Below are 17,659 nucleotides of genomic sequence, written 5' to 3'. Positions count from 1 at the left end.
TACGATTGCTGCCGATAGGTGTTGCTGGAGGTCCAGTCCTCTTTCGCTCTGAAGAAGCGATTTGGATTTCCAAATCTCAGTAACACACACATACATAGTCTATAAAGCCCCGGGCTGTGTTTTTAGATGAAGCACCTAATCAGCTGTAGCAAACCATTAGAGCTTGAAGATGGCTGCACAAATCAGTCCGATGGAGACAATGTTACAATGTTGGATATAGAAGAAATGTTCTAAATTCCGAATGACTGTTAGCATTCTAGAGAAATGGACCATTTGTTCCTCAGACGTCAACCTCGTTGCTTCTGTTTCTACTCACTGAAGACGTGTGCTAACTAAAAAACCTTCACAAGCTTTGGAATGTTTTTAATCAAATGTATCACAAAGCATTATATCCATGAGAGACGGAAGCAAAATGGAAACAAATCAGAACCCAACGTATTTACATAGTCTCAAATTGCGGTATCCCATCCGCTAATCGGAGCAGAATCGGACGCTCTGAATCACACAGATTTCTCTTTTGGATTCGGGATTTTAACAGATGTGTCAATACTTTTATTCTATTCTGTGGGTTGTAATGTTTTCAGAAAAAAAATCGAATGGTGCTTGGATGTGTCACATGGATGTGTGAATGTAAAATAGAAAGGGATGGGAACAGAAAGTAAGGAGTGCGCGAGGAACAAGGATATCTTTTTCATTGACTTCTTCTTTCCTTCACTCTCTTCCCTTTCTCTTTCTTTCTCTCCTCCTTCTCTTCCCGTTCTTTTTTTCGTCCCTCCCTCTTCTTTATCCCCATCATCCTATTTCCCCTTTTCTTCTCATTATACCTTCCCTTTTTCCGTTATATGCTTTTTTCTTCTTTATTTATTTCAATTTTTTCTCTTTCTAAGGCCCCTTTCACACTGCCTTTTACTTACGTTCAGTGGTTCCGTCGGGGCATTCGTCCGAACCGCCCCTCCCTCACCCCACAACGCGTGTTTCGGATGCATGCGCCGACGGGGCCATTGACTATAATTATTATTATTATTAGTATTATTATTATTTATTTATAGAGCACCATTAATTCCATGGTGCTGTACATGAGAAGGGGTTACATACAGAATACAGATACAAGTTACAGTAGACAGACTGGTACAGAGGGAAGAGGGCCCTGCCCTTGTGGGCTTACATTCTATAGATGGAGCAGACTCCGTTAGTGTATGCACTGTCTTGCACCATTTTTGCACATATCGTCGACTACATTTGGGTATCCGCCTGCAGAAAACGTATATATGTTTAAAAATGGTGCAAGACAGAGCACACGCTAACGGAGTCTGCTCCATTATAGTCAATAGCCCTGTCGGCGAATGCATCCGAAACACGCGTTGTGGGGTGGGGGAGGGGCGGTTCGGACGGATGCCCTGACGGGACCATTGAACGTAAGTAAAAAGGCAGTGTGAAAGGGGCCTTAGAAAGAGAAAAAATAGAACTAAAGAAGAAAAAAAGCATGTAACGGATAAAGGGAAGGTATAATGAGAAGAAAAGGGGAAATATGGAAGACGGAGATAAGGAAGAGGGTGGGAGGAAAAAAAGAACGTGGAGAGAAGGAGAGAATGAAAGAGAAAGAGAAGAGAGTGGAAGAAAGAAGAAGTCAATGAAAAAGATATACAAAAGAAAAAGGAGAGTGTGAGAAGAAATGAGGAAGGAAAGGAAAGAGGACGAAGGGAGGACAGAGGAAAGGAGAAAAAAGATAAAATGGTAAGAAATGATGGAGAAACAAGGAATGAGTGGATGCAAGGCAGAAAGAAGAGAGGAGGAAAATAATGAAGGAGTAAACAGAGAAAGAGGAAGAAAGGAAATATGGAAGGAGGGTAGAAAGGAAGGAGGAAAGTAGGGGACAGAAAGGATGAAAGAAGGAGATTTAGATAGGGAAACAAGGAAAGAATGGAAGGAAGGTAGAAAAAAAGAAGAGGAAAAGGAGGAAAGTAATGAAGGAGTAAACAGAGAAATCGGAAGAAAGGAAATAAGGAAGGATGTATGGAAGAAGGTAGGGAAGGAAGGAAGATGGAAAGGAGGAAAGAAGGAGATTTAGATATAGAAACAAGGAAAGAATGAAAGCAAGGCAGAAAGAAGAGAAGGGAAAAGGAGGAAATAAGGAAAATAAGGAAGGAGTAAACAGGGAAAGAGGAAAGAAGGAAGGAAAGAAGGAAGGAAGGCAGGAAGGTGGAAGGAAGCATGGATAAATGGATGGCAGACTGAAGCACTCAAGTATGGAAGGACAGAACATAGGAAGGAAGGGAGGTCGGAAGTAAGGAAAAAAGAAAGAAAGAAAGAAATGGGTGAATGGAAGAAAGGAGGAAGAAAAGAGGGTGGAAGGAAGGAAGGAAGGAAGGAGGGAAGGAAGTAAGGAGGGAAGGAAGGAAGGAAGGAAGGGAGGAAGGAAGGAAGGAAGGAAGGAAGGATGGAAGGAAGGAAGGAGGATGCATTGTGTGATATCCTAAATAATTTGAACCATTTTTTGCTTGATTAATTGGTAGAATGAACGGAGCTCGAGAAGAGCTGTTTCATGTTTCGGGGCTTTTCTTGTGTCTCTGTGGTTTTCATCTTATCTGTGGTAACCAAAACAAGAACAAGAGAGGCGATCTGCGGTTCAATACATATTTTTATTTTGTATCAGTATTCATAAAAGTGTGGACAAGTGAGGGGAGGAAAACAACGGTGTACATCACCGCAAACATTTAGGTACAGAATAAAGTGTGCCAATTATCTTCAGTAATATAAGATATAAGGTCATATCCAACAAAGATGGAGGTCCTATAGTTAGGAGAAGGATCACATCAGGTCGACGCATCAATCTACTCCCGCTAGAATATTAGTTAATAAGCAAAATAAGCCATATCCATAACAATCCATATAAATATCCAAGCAGGAGGGATTGAGACAGGACCTAAGATGTGGAAAGGACTCCAAAATGTTATCCGTTTATTATAATAACAATTGCGTATTAGATGCACATCCGTATTCACGCATCACAAGAGGATTTACCATAGTAATCCATGGGGATTGCGTTCTATATAGGTTCTGCTCTAAAGGCCACAACATAGAAACCCCATATATAACAATAAAGCATCAACAGATGATTTATATGTGTATAGATGTAAATTACACACAAATTCAATGCGTATGGGGAAACCTGCGGCATGAGCAGAAGCATAAAATTACCTCATAGGCATACCAGTGTATTAATCCACATCCATATGCCTATGCATCACAACCAAAGTTACCCATGTGCCGATCCATAAGAAACTGTATACTCTGCGAGCTCTACTAAAGAGGTCACAACATACAAACTCCGTATATGAGAATTTCAGAGGTGGTTTGTATGTATATAAACAAATTTCATAAAGGATCAATACACATGAAAAACAGCGGCATGAGCAGCAATATGGAAACACCCCACATGTGATTATACGCATGCAAATGCATACACATACATTGAAGTCCACATGGAAGTCAATGGAGTATCTTCCATGGAAGTCAATGGGTGCGTCATGCAGGATAGAATACATACAAAAATTACCTCACAATAAGGCATACCAATGTGTTAATATTCATCCATATGCCTATGCATCACAACCAAAGTTACCCATGTGCTGATCCATAAGAGACCATATTCTCTTGCGAGCTCTACTGAAGAGGTCACAGCATACAAACACCGTATATGAGAAATTCAAAGGTGGTTTGCATGCATATAGAACAATTTTATAAAGGATCAACACATATGATAAACAGCGGCATAAGCAGCAATATGGAAATACCCCACATATAATTATACGCATGCAAATGCATACACACACATTGAAATCCACATGGAAGTCAATGGAGTATCTTCCTTAGAAGTCAATGGGTGTATCATGCAGGATAGAATACAGAGGTTAATGATATATACCTATATAGATGAATGTGTTTGGAATTAGAACTATGGTAAGTGGACACACACAAGCCATAGTATCATGACTTAATGCAGACAAGCCACATAAGTATGACCTCACAGCGATTACCAATCGTGTGCTCACTTCAACGGAGATGTTAAATGAATCACAAGCCACAGCACGTGCAAGTGTTAGTGCAAAAAAGCATCTTATCTGTGGTGTAAGGTAATGTGTATGATAAATGTTACCATAATAAAGTTGCTACATCAAGTTGTTACAGAGAATTAGAAAAATATGGCTGCTTTTTCCTTGAAACATTGTTGGATTGTGTGTGGTATTGCCATTCTATTGCAGTAAATTGCACTGAACTGCAGTACCAAACACAGCCTGTAGATAGGAGAGGCGCTGGTTTTCTCTTATACCCAGTCAATAGTTTTCTGTCTGCCCAATTTAGGAAATATGTCTCTTTTAATAGAAGCTTGTAGTGGAGCGCCAATTGGTATATTGAGCCATCCTTGCCCAATCCCGGTAATTTCAGGTACTGTATTCAGTGGAGTATTCCGCAGCCTTTAATATATTCATGTGAATTGGTGGCTTTAATTGCTCTTAACAAAATCCTTGCAGGAATATGGCTTTTGCTGATTACCCCGTATCTCCCGACTGCATTATAAACAGGGAAGGGAGGACGGTATTCACTATGTTGGGATTTCAAAGCTTATTAACTAATTCCTAGAATCAATATCGCAAACCCTAATTTACAAACAAGGCAAATTAATATTGCCTATACTTCAAAGTGTTGGGCTTTTTTTACACATGGGTCTAAATTAATTGGTTAGTAAAGCCTTAAACATTATTTATGCAAATGGATTGAGTGGATTTACATGTAAATTGAGTTAACTTTTTTTAATGTCTTGGCTGTTTTTAGTTTGCATTAGTTAAGATTTACCTGTTGCCGACACATGATAGGGGGATTATGGGTCAAGCAAGAATCGGCAGCATCATTGAGGAAGCCCAAATACAAAACCCAAAAGGTCTAATTTTGCCTATTTTCACATGATGGATTTATCAGTTTATGAGTGATACAATTGTAGATGATCCAAAAAAATAATGGACCATGCCCTTGCGGGCTTACATTCTATAGGATTTTGGGGAGGAAAAAGTAGGTGGGGTGTAGGTTGGGTGGCAGCTCCGCGCGGTGGTGAGGCGGCAGCTTCGCACAGTGGTGACGCATCAGCTCTGCACGTTGGTGAAGCGACACCTCCGCACAGTAGTGAGGCGGCAGCTCCGCCACGGTGGTGAGGCGGCACCTCCGCACGGTGGTAAGGCGGCACCTCTGCACGGTGGTAAGGCGGCACCTCTGCACGTTGGTGAGGCGGCAGCTCTACACGGTAGTGAGGCGGCAGCTCCGCACGGTGGTGAGCCGGCAGTTCCACACAGTGGTGAGATGTCAGCTCCGCACAGTGGTGAGGGTCTTAGGGCGGCGTTACATGGGACGATGTATCGTGCGATCGCACCCACCCCCGTCGTTTGTGCGTCACGGGCAATTTGTTGCCCGTGGCGCACAAAGTCGTTAACCCCCGTCACACGTACTTATTCCCGAACAACCTCGCTGTGGGCGGCGAACATCCTCTTCCTGAAGGGGGAGGGACGTTCGGCGTCACAGCGACGTCACACAGCGGCCGTCCAATAGAAGCGGAGGGGCGGAGATGAGCGGGACATAACATCCCGCCCACCTCCTTCCTTCCTCATTGTCGGAGGACACAGGTAAGCTGTGTTCGTCATTCCCGGGGTGTCACACGTAGCGATGTGTGCTGCCTCAGGAACGACGAACAACCTGCATCCAGGAATGTGACCGATATTTTGAAAATGAACGATGTGTCAACGAGCAACGATAAGGTGAGTATTTTTGCTCGATCACAGTCGCACGTAGCTGTCACACGCTACGATATAACAAACGATGCCGGATGTGCGTCATGGAATCCGTGACCCTGACGACATATTCCCGATATATCGTAGCATGTAACGGGGCCTTTAGTCTTTAAACCGTAGGGTTGTGACAGTTTACAGCTTCTGTTTGACCCTATTTACCCATTTCCCGGATGATTTTGGTTGATCTTCCATAATTAATCGCTTGAACTTTAATCATGTGATCAGCAAGACAAATTTTGGAATGACCCCTTGGAAGCTTTGTTATGAGGGTTGGGATTTACTATTTTCCCATTTTTATGTCTGCCAAGTGGGCTTTGTCAGCTGCCACTGGTGTCCAACGAATAATGCGCCAAAGCTTTATTTTTGCCTAAATTGTCCACTTCCGGCTCTTCCCGTCTTATGGTTGTTTCACGTCAGTGCTATATGTGAAAGGCCTTACTGGTAGATTGGCTCACTTTAGTAACTCAGCCATGATTAATGCATAGGAAATAAGAAAAGAGAGGGGCGCTCCTTGTATAACACCTGGTGTTCCAGTGGAGGGGGGTAAAGTTGGAACTACTAACCTGTTTGGGTTGTGCAATCCTCACACAACCCGGGGAACGCTGCTGGTGTATAATGCCCACCACACGTCCGAGCAATTCCACGTTCTGCAATTGGCCGGTCATGTGATATGTGTCGCCACAGCAGGTCCTTGAGTTGCAGGTCCTTTAGTTAGGGAAGGCTCCTCCCTAATCAGATCTGTCCGCTAGCCCTCCGATGAGGGATTGTAGATAGAAAGGAAAAGTGCAGTGGTATTTTTTGGGCACCAAAGCTTGGAAGCAGGGGAACCAGGCATGGTTACATTTACTTATTTATTCAGAAATTAGGAACATCACTTAACATGTTTCGGCAGCATACTCCGCCTTCATCAGGTGATGACTGAAAATTGTGATGCAGTCATAGAAGCAGTGGATATAGAGGTCCTGGTGTTGTGGAGGTAGACAGATCTTAATACCAGGACCTCTATATCCACTGCTTCTATGACTGCATCACAATTTTCAGTCATCACCTGATGAAGGTGTAGTATGTTGCCGAAACCTGTTGTGAAGTGATGTTCTGATTTATGAATAAAGAAGTAAATGTAACCGTGCCTGGTTCCCCTGCTTCCAAGCTTTGGTGCCCGAAAAATACTGCTGCACTTTTACTTTTCTATGGTTAATGCATAGACATAGAGGTGGGTTATCTTCAATATTATGACGAGCAGTCAGCCAGCCCCCTGCACACAGCACTGATAAAAATAAAGTATCTTTGGAAGTTCTGTATAATCATTGTAGGATCATATATAAAAGAATTTTTTTATGTGGAAAGTAAGTCTATGGATAAAACTCTAGTCATTGATATCGCAATCAGTCGTGCCTTGTAGGGTGAGGACCAGTGTAGGATCGGCCGGACTTTAGTTAAAAGTTTGGTTTGGCCCTCGAGCTTGACCCAAACTTAACTCCGAACCCCAAAACCCATAGAAGTCAATGGGGACCCAAACCTCTGTGCTGTAAAATGGTTTTGGTAAAGGGTAGGGGGCTGTAAAAGGAAAAAAAAGTGGGCTTAAAGGGGTTCTGTCACCAAAGCCATCATGGTTAAATAGGAAAAAATGGAATAGCATTACAATTTTAAGAGTACCTCCCATAGGGCCTGTTGTCATAATTCGCCCACAGATCCAATATGTCCGCTCCAGTAGCGTTCACTGCAGCTGCTGCAGTTAAAACACTCATAGTTTGATTTGGGATTGAGTTTGTGGTCCGCCGTGACACTTGATACCACTAGTCCCTGGTCTTTTGCCTAGAGGCACTCCCCGCTGCTGATGACTGAGTGTCCCGGGGCCCGAAGATTTCAGTTTGAAAATATTATTGTTCAAAGCAAGCAGTGATGCCTGCATACTCCCCATAGGAATAATGGAATAGGACGCCGGTTCTGTTTTGTTGCTTGTCGGAACTGGGGCCATGATTAAGAGAGGACCCGGTGGAAGACAAAGCGAGTGAACTGGAGCGCTCTCAGCCAACCGGTCTAAAACCGCCTCTACTTGTGCCGACCCCACCATTCGCACAGCGGTACTAGCGCCTACAATGTTACGGAGAATGTCCTGTCGCCTGCTTGCACCAGAGGAGGGCGTTTCATTTGGGCGCGTAGCGGGCACAGATCAACTACGTCCTCTCCCTGCAGCAGCGCCACCGCCAGCAGCATCACGGCCACTTCCACATTACCTATTTGATATTCTCCACATTTTTTGCACCCTAAAAAAGTACAGAATATTACACGGCCTGTATACACAGAGAGCATGCCCAGCAGATTATTATACTGCATGTTTTCTTAGCTCCCCCACAGAACTACGATTTCAGCTCCAGTAGCGTACACCACAGCTGCTCCAGTTAAAACGATTTGGGGTCAAGCTGGCTGTCCACCACAAAGCTTACTATTCACAATAAGTGATATCACAGCTCACTTCCTCCTCCTGCACAAAGACTGATAACACCTTTATATACAGTAGATAACAGAGGATCCACCATACACAATAGGTGATGTCACAGCTCACCTCCTCCTCCTGTACAATGACTAATAACACTGCTATTTATTGTAGATAATACAGGATCCACCATTCACAATAGGTGATGTCACAGCTCACTTCCTCCTCCTGTACAATGACCTATAACACTGCGTTTTACAGTGCATAAAACAGGATCCACCATTCACGATAGATGATGTCACAGCTCACCTCCTCCTCCTGGACAATGACTGATAACAACTCTATATACAGTAGATAACAGAGGATCCGCTATTCATAATATATGTCACAGCTCACCTCCTCCTCCTGTACAATGACTGATTACACCTCTATATACAGTAAATAACACAGGATCCACCAGTCACAATAGGTGATGTCACAGCTCACCTCTTCTTCCTGTACAATGACTGATAACAACTCTATATACAGTAAATAACACAGGATCCACCATTCACAATAGGTGATGTCACAGCTCACCTCTTCCTCCTGTACAATGACTGATAACAACTCTATATACAGTAGATAACAGAGGATCCGCTATTCACAGTATACTGTATGTCACAACTCACCTCCTCCTCCTGTATAATGATTGATAACACATCTGTATACAGAAAATAACACAGGATCCACCAGTCACAATACGTGATGTCACAGCTCACCTTCTCCTTTTCGTCATGTAAAATGCTAATTGTTGTAATACTCTTTATAATCAAGCATGTGCACTTGAGCAGGTTTCACAGTTTTTGAGTTAAGAGGAATACAAGCTACGTGTACACATTATAATTTCAGTTGTTGCTTTCTTGCAGGTGATTGTGAGATCGGGCCCTGGCACGTTCCTCAGTATGGCCATATATGATAACTATATATTCTGGTCAGATTGGGTAAGAAGAGCAATATTGCGATCCAGCAAATACACTGGAGGAGAGACCAAGGTTCTACGAGCCGATATACCGCATCAGCCAATGGGGATCATAGCGGTGGCCAATGACACTAATAGCTGTAAGTGGAAACATTATATAGCAATTAGCGAGATATTGTTCTTGATATATAGTGAGTGACATAAGTATTGAACACATCACCAATTTTCTAAATAAATATATTTCTAAAGGTGCTATTGTCATGAATTTCTCACCAGATGTCGGTAACAACCCATCCAATCCACACAGGCAAAGAAATCAATCCATAGATGTCCATAAATTAAGTTATGTGTAATAATTAGAAATTATACACTAAAAAAGTAATGAACACGCTACTGAAATTTATTTCACACTATAAAAGCCTTTGTTGGTGATGAAGCCTCCTGATACCTCCTGTATGGAGACACTAGTCGCCTGCATTGCTCAGGTGGATTTTGGTCCATTCTTCCGCACACACTCCTCACATCCTGCAGGTCCCGGCTCCTTCTATGAACTCTGAGCTTTAGTTCCTTCCATACCTTTTCTATTGGATTCAGCTCCGGGGATCGGCTCGGTCATTCTAGCAAATTAATTTTCTTTCTCTGAAACCAGTGTAGAGTTTCCTTGGCTGTGTGTTTGGGGTCATCGTCTGCTGAAATGTCCTCTCTCGTTTCATCCTCATCATCCTGGTAGATGGCAGCAGATGTTTATCAAGAATGTTTCGGTACATTTGTCCATTCATCCTTCCTTCAATCATATGAAGTTTGCCAGTGCTGTATACTGAAAAACAGCCCCTCACCATGGTGTCCCCACCTCCAGATTCCACCGTTGTTGGCATGTTGTGGTGATTTGCCTTTTGGCCTCCAAACATGGTGTGTATTATGGCCTCCAAAGAGTTCTGTTTTGGTCTCATCTGACCAAATTACATTCTCCCAGTATTTCACAGGCCTATGTGAATGTAAATATTGAGCAAACTTTAAAGTCACTTGAACCTGCTTTTTGTTGAGCAATGGAGTCTTGCATGATGAGCGTGCATACAGGAACGTGCATACAGGAGCGTGCATACAGGAGCGTGCATACAGGAGCGTGCACACAGGAGCGTGCACACAGGAGCGTGCATACAGGTCATGGAGGGGGAGTGCATTACTTATTGTTTTCTTTGAAACAATTGTACCTGCTGACTTCAGGTCTTTCTATAGCCCTCCACAGGTTCTCTTTGGCTCTTGAACAACTATTCTGATAATTCTTTTCACTCCACTGTCTGAAATCTTGTGGAGAACACCTGGTCATGGCCGGTTCATGTTGAAATTATGTCCTTTCCACTTCTGGATTATAGCCCCAACAGTCACTGGAACCTTTAGTAGTTTAGAAATTCTTCTGTAACCAAAACCAAGTATGTTTTGAAAACAATAAGGTTGCAATGGTCTTGAGACAGCTCACTGGTTTCACCTATCATGAGATGTTTCTTGTGTGGCACCTTGGTAACAAAACATCTTTTTTTAGGCCATCAGTTGAACCAGCTGATATTATTTTTCACAAAGTGGCAGGATTGTTTTCTAATTACTGTTAGATTTCAGCTGGTGTCAGGACTTTCCATGACTTTTTGCATCTCTTGTTCTTCATTTGCTCAATACATTTCCCTGTGTCATTTCTCACTATTACACATATCTTAATTAATGGCCATCTATTGTTTGATCTCTTTGCCTGTGTGGATTGGATGGGACGTTACTGACATCTGCTGAGAAATTCATGTCAATAGCATCTTTACAAATGTATTTACTTAGAAAACTGGTGACGTGTTCAATACTTATTTCACCTGACATATACTGCTCAAAAAAATAAAGGGAACACTTAAACAACACAATGGTATTTTAGTGGTCCCTTTATTTTTTCAGCAGTATATCTAATTTTTAAGGCTGTGTATGTATGTGTGTATGTATGTGTATATGTCCGCTAAAGGAATCCGCACCAGCGCATTTACAATCATGAAATTTTGCACAGACACCCCATGTGACTACATCATAGACTATGTTTTGATGGGAAAATTTAAACCCACGCTTTACAGTTACTCTCCAAAAAAACCTGCCTCCATTAAAGTCAGTGGAGCTGCAAGCTATAGGTTATTAATAGCAGCTGTGAGTGGTTGCTATAGAAACAAAATAAATTGTTAGTATAAGAAGCTTATGTGTGAGGTAATAAGATGTCGGTGGGGAGAGGGATAGAGAGAGACAGAAAGAGAGACACAGTAAGAGGTAGACAGGGAAAGAGACAGACAGACACAGACAGACGGGGAAAGAGACAGAGACCGGGAAAGAGACAGAGACAGGGAAAGAGACAGAGACAGGGAAAGAGATAGAGACAGGGAACGAGACCGAGACAGGGAACGAGACAGAGACAGGGAAAGAGATAGAGGCAGGGAAAGATACAGAGGCAGGGAAAGAGATAGAGACAGGGCACGAGACCGAGAAAGGGAACGAGACAGAGACAGGGAAAGAGATAGAGGCAGGGAAAGATACAGAGGCAGGGAAAGATACAGAGACAGGGAACGAGACAGACGGGGAACAAGACAGACGGGGAACGAGACAGACGGGCAACGAGACAGACGGGGAACGAGACAGACGGGGAACGAGACAGACGGGGAACGAGACAGAGACAGACACAGACACACATGGACAGAGACAGACACACGGAGACAAACTCACAGAGACAGACACACAGAGACAGACACACAGACAGAGACAGAGAGACAGTTACTATTCCGGGCAACGCCCGGGTACTACAGCTAATATATATATAGAATAATGTGTGTGCAGTAAAATAATGTTTTTTTTTTCCAGTAGTAAATATCCATATTTATTTATTTCATGAAATGGTTTGCACTTTTTCTAACCAGCGCACTATGAGGTTAGGAATGGTTTTATGAGACAGACATGTAATTACAAGAAAGAATATTGTGACTGTTACACTACCGGATAGATGACGAGTACACGTTAGAGTTCGCTCTCTTTTAAAATAGTTGCAGGAGTATTTCTATATATTAATAAAAAGTTGCTGTATTATCTGTTTAGTCTATAAAGTGCTGGTTCTGCCAGAATACCGTCCTTACAATAACAGAGGCCTTTCAGATGAGGCCCAGAATTCCGCACATCACATTATACTGCGCACACTGACACACTTTACTTTTTCCTCTTCTTTCTCACATGACAATGAGTCATAAATTGAGACAGTCTACCAACATTTTGTAGTTCACTGAAAAGGAAAGTAAAATCTTTTCGAGGTATCAGTATAATGTAGAGAATGTGTCACAGTCATATGTGATGCAAATATAGAAAGGTTGTCAAAGGGATCCATGGTCGTTGCTCTTGTGATAGACGAAGATTCCACTAGTTACACTTTCACCATCTAACCTTGTAAAAATCTATACCTGTATAAGATGTCCCTTTAAGTTATTTAAAGTGGAACTGAACATTGATATGTGTCTGATATGTGATAGTGTGTCTGAATAAATTAGAATATCCTCAAAAACTTAACTTATTTCTGTAATTCAATACAAAAAGTGAAACACATATATTATATAGAGTCATTACACACAGAGGGATCTATTCCTATATATTACATAGTTATTACACACAGAGGGATCTATTTCTACATATATAAAGTAATTACACACAGAGGGATCAATTTCAAGTGTTTATTATATATTATATACAGTCATTTCACACAGAGGGATTTATTCCTATATATTATATAGTCATTACACACAGAGGGATCTATTCCTATATATTATATAGAGTCATTACACACAGAGGGATCTATTCCTATATATTATATAGTCATTACACACAGAGGGATCTATTCCTATATATTATATAGAGTCATTACACACAGAGGGATCTATTCCTATATATTATATAGAGTCATTACACACAGAGGGATCTATTCCTATATATTATATAGAGTTATTACACACAGAGGGATCTATTTCTACATATTATATAAAGTCATTACACACAGAGGGATCTATTTCAAGTGTTTATTATATAGAGTCATTACACACAGAGGGATCTATTTCAAGTGTTTATTATATAGAGTCATTACACATAGAGGGATCTATTTCACGTGTTTATTATATATTATATAGTCATTACACACTTGGGTATCTATTTTACGTATTTATTATATGTCATACAGAGTCATTACACACAGAGGGATCTATTCCTATATATTATATAGAGTTATTACACACAGAGGGATCTATTCCTATATATTATATAGTCATTACACACAGAGGGATCTATTCCTATATATTATATAGAGTTATTACACACAGAGTGATCTACTCCTATATATTATATAGAGTAATTACACACAGAGGGATATATTCCTATATATTATATATAGTCATTACACACAGAGGGATCTATTCCTATATATTATATAGAGTCATTACACACAGAGGGATCTATTCCTATATATTATATAGAGTCATTACACACAGAGGGATCTATTCCTATATATTATATAGAGTCATTACACACAGAGGGATTTATTCCTATGTATTATATAGAGTCATTACAAACAGAGGGATCTATTCCTATATATCATATAGTCATTACACACAGAGGGATCTATTCCTATATATTATATAGAGTTATTACACACAGAGGGATCTATTCCTATATATTATATAGAGTCATTACACACAGAGGGATCTATTCATATATATTATATAGAGTCATTACACACAGAGGGATCTATTCCTATATATTATATAGAGTCATTACACACAGACTGATCGATTCCTATATATTATATAGAGGCATTACACACAGAGCGATCGATTCCTATATATTACATAGTCATTACACACAGAGGGATCTATTCCTATATATTATATAGAGTCATTACACACAGAGGGATCTATTCATATATATTATATAGAGTCATTACACACAGAGGGATCTATTCCTATATATTATATAGAGTCATTACACACAGACTGATCGATTCCTATATATTATATAGAGGCATTACACACAGAGAGATCGATTCCTATATATTACATAGTCATTACACACAGAGGGATCTATTCCTATATATTATATAGAGTCATTACACACAGAGGGATCTATTTCAAGTGTTTATTTCTGTTAATGTAGATGATTATGGCTTACAGCCAATGAAAACGCAAAAGTCATTATCTCAGAAAATTAGAATAACTACCAAAAAGCACCTGCAAAGGCTTCCTAAGCGTTTAAAATGGTCCCTTAGTCTGGTTCAGTAAGCTACACAATCATGGGGAAGACTGCTGACCTGACATATGTCCAGAAGGCAGTAAGTGTCTCTATATAATATATAGGAATAGATCTCTCTGTGTGTAATGACTCTATATATTATATAGGAATAGATCCCTCTGTGTGTAATGACTCTATATAATATATAGGAATAGATCCCTCTGTGTGTAATGACTCTATATAATATATAGGAATAGATCCCTCTGTGTGTAATGACTCTATATAATATATAGGAATAGATCCCTCTGTGTGTAATGACTATATAATATATAGGAATAGATCCCTCTATGTGTATTGACTCTATATAATATATATAGGAATAGATCCCTCTGTGTGTAATGACTCTATATAATATAGAGGAATAGATCCCTCTGTGTGTAATGACTCTATATAATATATAGGAATAGATCCCTCTGTGTGTAATGACTCTATATAATATAGAGGAATAGATCCCTCTGTGTGTAATGACTCTATATAATATATAGGAATAGATCCCTCTGTGTGTAATGACTCTATATAATATAGAGGAATAGATCCCTCTGTGTGTAATGACTCTATATAATATATGTGTTTCCCTTTTTGTATTAAGTTACTGAAATAAATTAACTTTTTGATGATATTTTAATTTATTGAGATGCACTTGTATAAGATAGTCTCAGATGGTAGGCAATATAGTTTTTTTTTGCTGTTTTTGTACTTTTTTAGATTTCTTTGCACTGTTTAATGTGGGCTTTGACTTCACCTGTGGTGAAATGCCTAAATTCTTATGGCTAGCAATACACTACCTTACAAAATAACTTTTTATGTGGGGGTTTCAACTAGATTTTCCCAGCTGGTAGACTTTGGCAGAGTTTACATGATGCAGTTGGCCTCTGCTTTGGAGAAACTCCCAACATATACACAAAGCTTGTCAATTGGATTCCATTAACCAGATGGAGGCCTAAGAGTGTTTCTTTGTCATTTGTTGGTTCTATGTAGGTCAAAAGGTGCGGAATAGCTTAGAACACATAATTGTTCCATACTATTGCTTCCAAATTGCAAAGTTGCTCAATTTTACAAGCAATGCACAATTTTCAAAAAATCTTATACTCAACTCCCATGCCGGTACCATTCCAGCAGTGTCAGCACTCGCGTTCCCAGGGTTTATTTGAGATTGTGACTAGTGTTGGAGTGTTGGGTGGACCCCAACTGTAAATGTCCACACCCATGCGGGTTCAAAGGTACTCAAGTGCCGGGCCCAGAATTCTTAGGGAATACCGGGTATCGATCAAGATCTGGCACTTGGGTAATACAAACAAGTATAGGCAAAATAAAGGAAAAAATAATAAAGCAAGCGAGTTATACTTACCAACACTCCGGTGTGGCTGTAACTGCTTCCAGGTCCACTTATTCCCTTCCAGGGCCGCGCATTATCCGTCATGCATATGCACTGATTCCCCCGCCTACCACAATAGACCTGCAAACAGGGTTTGTGATTGGAAGCAGTTAGCTGCAACTCAGGGTGGGGGCGCGTCTGACTGCAACCAATTACAGACGCCAGTGGGTGAGGAAAGCAGTGCATATGTAATGAAGGTAATGAGCGGCCCCGGAAGTGAATGAGCTACCAGGAAGCATTTACAGCCTTGGAAAGTATAGTGCGCTTGGTCCTGTGCACCATTTTTAATCGCCGGATTCTGGTCACCAGAGACTTATATGGGGACCGGCATCCGGTCAGATATCCGGGATCAATCCTGGGCTGCAACTGAGTTGTTTTTTTAACCAGTTAGACCCACCAGTCTCAGGTATGTGCAAGTCTGCCCATCACTAGTTGTGAAGTCATGCGAGCCCAGATACTAATCAGTGCCATCTTCATTGATCCTAAAATCAGATGAATAAGTAATCGAGAGGAAGTGAGAGCTTTGGCTGCCCTCACTTTCTGTTGATTACTTACATGTCCGAAGGCGGGAGAAGCATTCCGGCGGTGATTGGGCCTGGGGTTCACGTGACGTTGCTAGAAAAAAGAGGTTTCCAGCATCGGAGGAACGGAGAGATGTATTAAAACTTAAAACATTTATTTAGTCCATTAAAAGCAGAATACCACACACGAGGGCATTGGGGCACACAGTGAGAGACGCGGGGATGGTCCTTGTCTTACGCGTTTCAACCTTACGGTCTTATTCATGAAATGTTTTAAGTTTTAATACATCTCTCCGTTCCTCCGATGCTGGAAACCTCTTTTTTCCATGCACATGTCTTTCCTTCCATGCACCGGTGGTGGACCCTAGGGTGAAGAGAGGTGAGCTGAATTCATTCATTTTCTCCTCACGTGACGTTACGGTTACAACCTCATATGAGTCCTGGGATCTCGAGTGCTAACACCGATGGAATGGTGCTGGCATGGAAGTAAGTATAAATTTGGTGAAGGGGAGAAGGAGAAAGGGTTGTCCTAGTAGTGGACAACCCCTTAAAGTCAACTGTGGTGGACCTGTAAGTGAATTCATCTCCTGCTGCCAAGTTCTCCTGTAAATCATATTTGATTGATGGATATCTCACCAGCATGACACTCTATAATTATTTTATATTTATGGCACCATTCTAAGATAAAGTTGTTGTCTCCAGGCTATAATTATTTATGAAGTGTGAAGCGATTATTACACACGTGGAATATTATTAACATTTGTGTTCCCTAAGGTGAGTTGTCGCCATGTTCCTACATGAATGGAGGCTGCCATGACCTTTGCCTTCTTACCGCCGATGGTCGAGTCAACTGTTCGTGTAGAGGAGACCGGTTATTACTAGATGACAACAGATGTGTGAGTAAGTAATATATTCTACACCGAGACACTGCAAAGAAAGCGAGTGCCATAGCGCATTAATATTACATGCCGCATCTTTTAGTTTTACGCACATACCGCATGTCATGCAGCTGTCAGTTTTATTTTATTTTCTGTATAGTAAAAATAACTATAAAAATGAGGAAGGTACAGCTGCCGGGGAGGCTGGTGACACTGATACCTTTTGTCTTCCTTTGCATTCATAATCAGTACAATTCAGTAAACCTAAAATAATACTCTTCCTATTCTCAACACTGAGGCTTTACAGTGACTTATAGGTTAC

General features: G+C 41.0%; 1 protein-coding gene across 5 annotated transcripts in view; it reads left to right on the top strand.

Moving 5' to 3' along the window:
* Positions 1 to 17,659, top strand: part of LRP1B (LDL receptor related protein 1B) — a 2,012,817-nt gene that overhangs the window by 1,647,822 nt on the left and 347,336 nt on the right. For all 5 annotated transcript variants that reach the window (XM_075317168.1, XM_075317164.1, XM_075317167.1 and 2 more), the window contains exons 44-45: positions 9,180 to 9,372; positions 17,234 to 17,359. In XM_075317168.1, coding sequence (XP_075173283.1) covers positions 9,180 to 9,372; positions 17,234 to 17,359 — 319 coding nt within the window. The remainder of the gene's footprint in view (positions 1 to 9,179; positions 9,373 to 17,233; positions 17,360 to 17,659) is intronic.

Source organism: Anomaloglossus baeobatrachus, chromosome 7, assembly GCF_048569485.1.
Source record: "Anomaloglossus baeobatrachus isolate aAnoBae1 chromosome 7, aAnoBae1.hap1, whole genome shotgun sequence".
NCBI lineage: Eukaryota > Metazoa > Chordata > Amphibia > Anura > Aromobatidae > Anomaloglossus > Anomaloglossus baeobatrachus.
The sequence above is the reverse complement of the archived record's forward strand: the minus strand, read 5'-3'. Positions and strand labels throughout refer to the sequence as shown.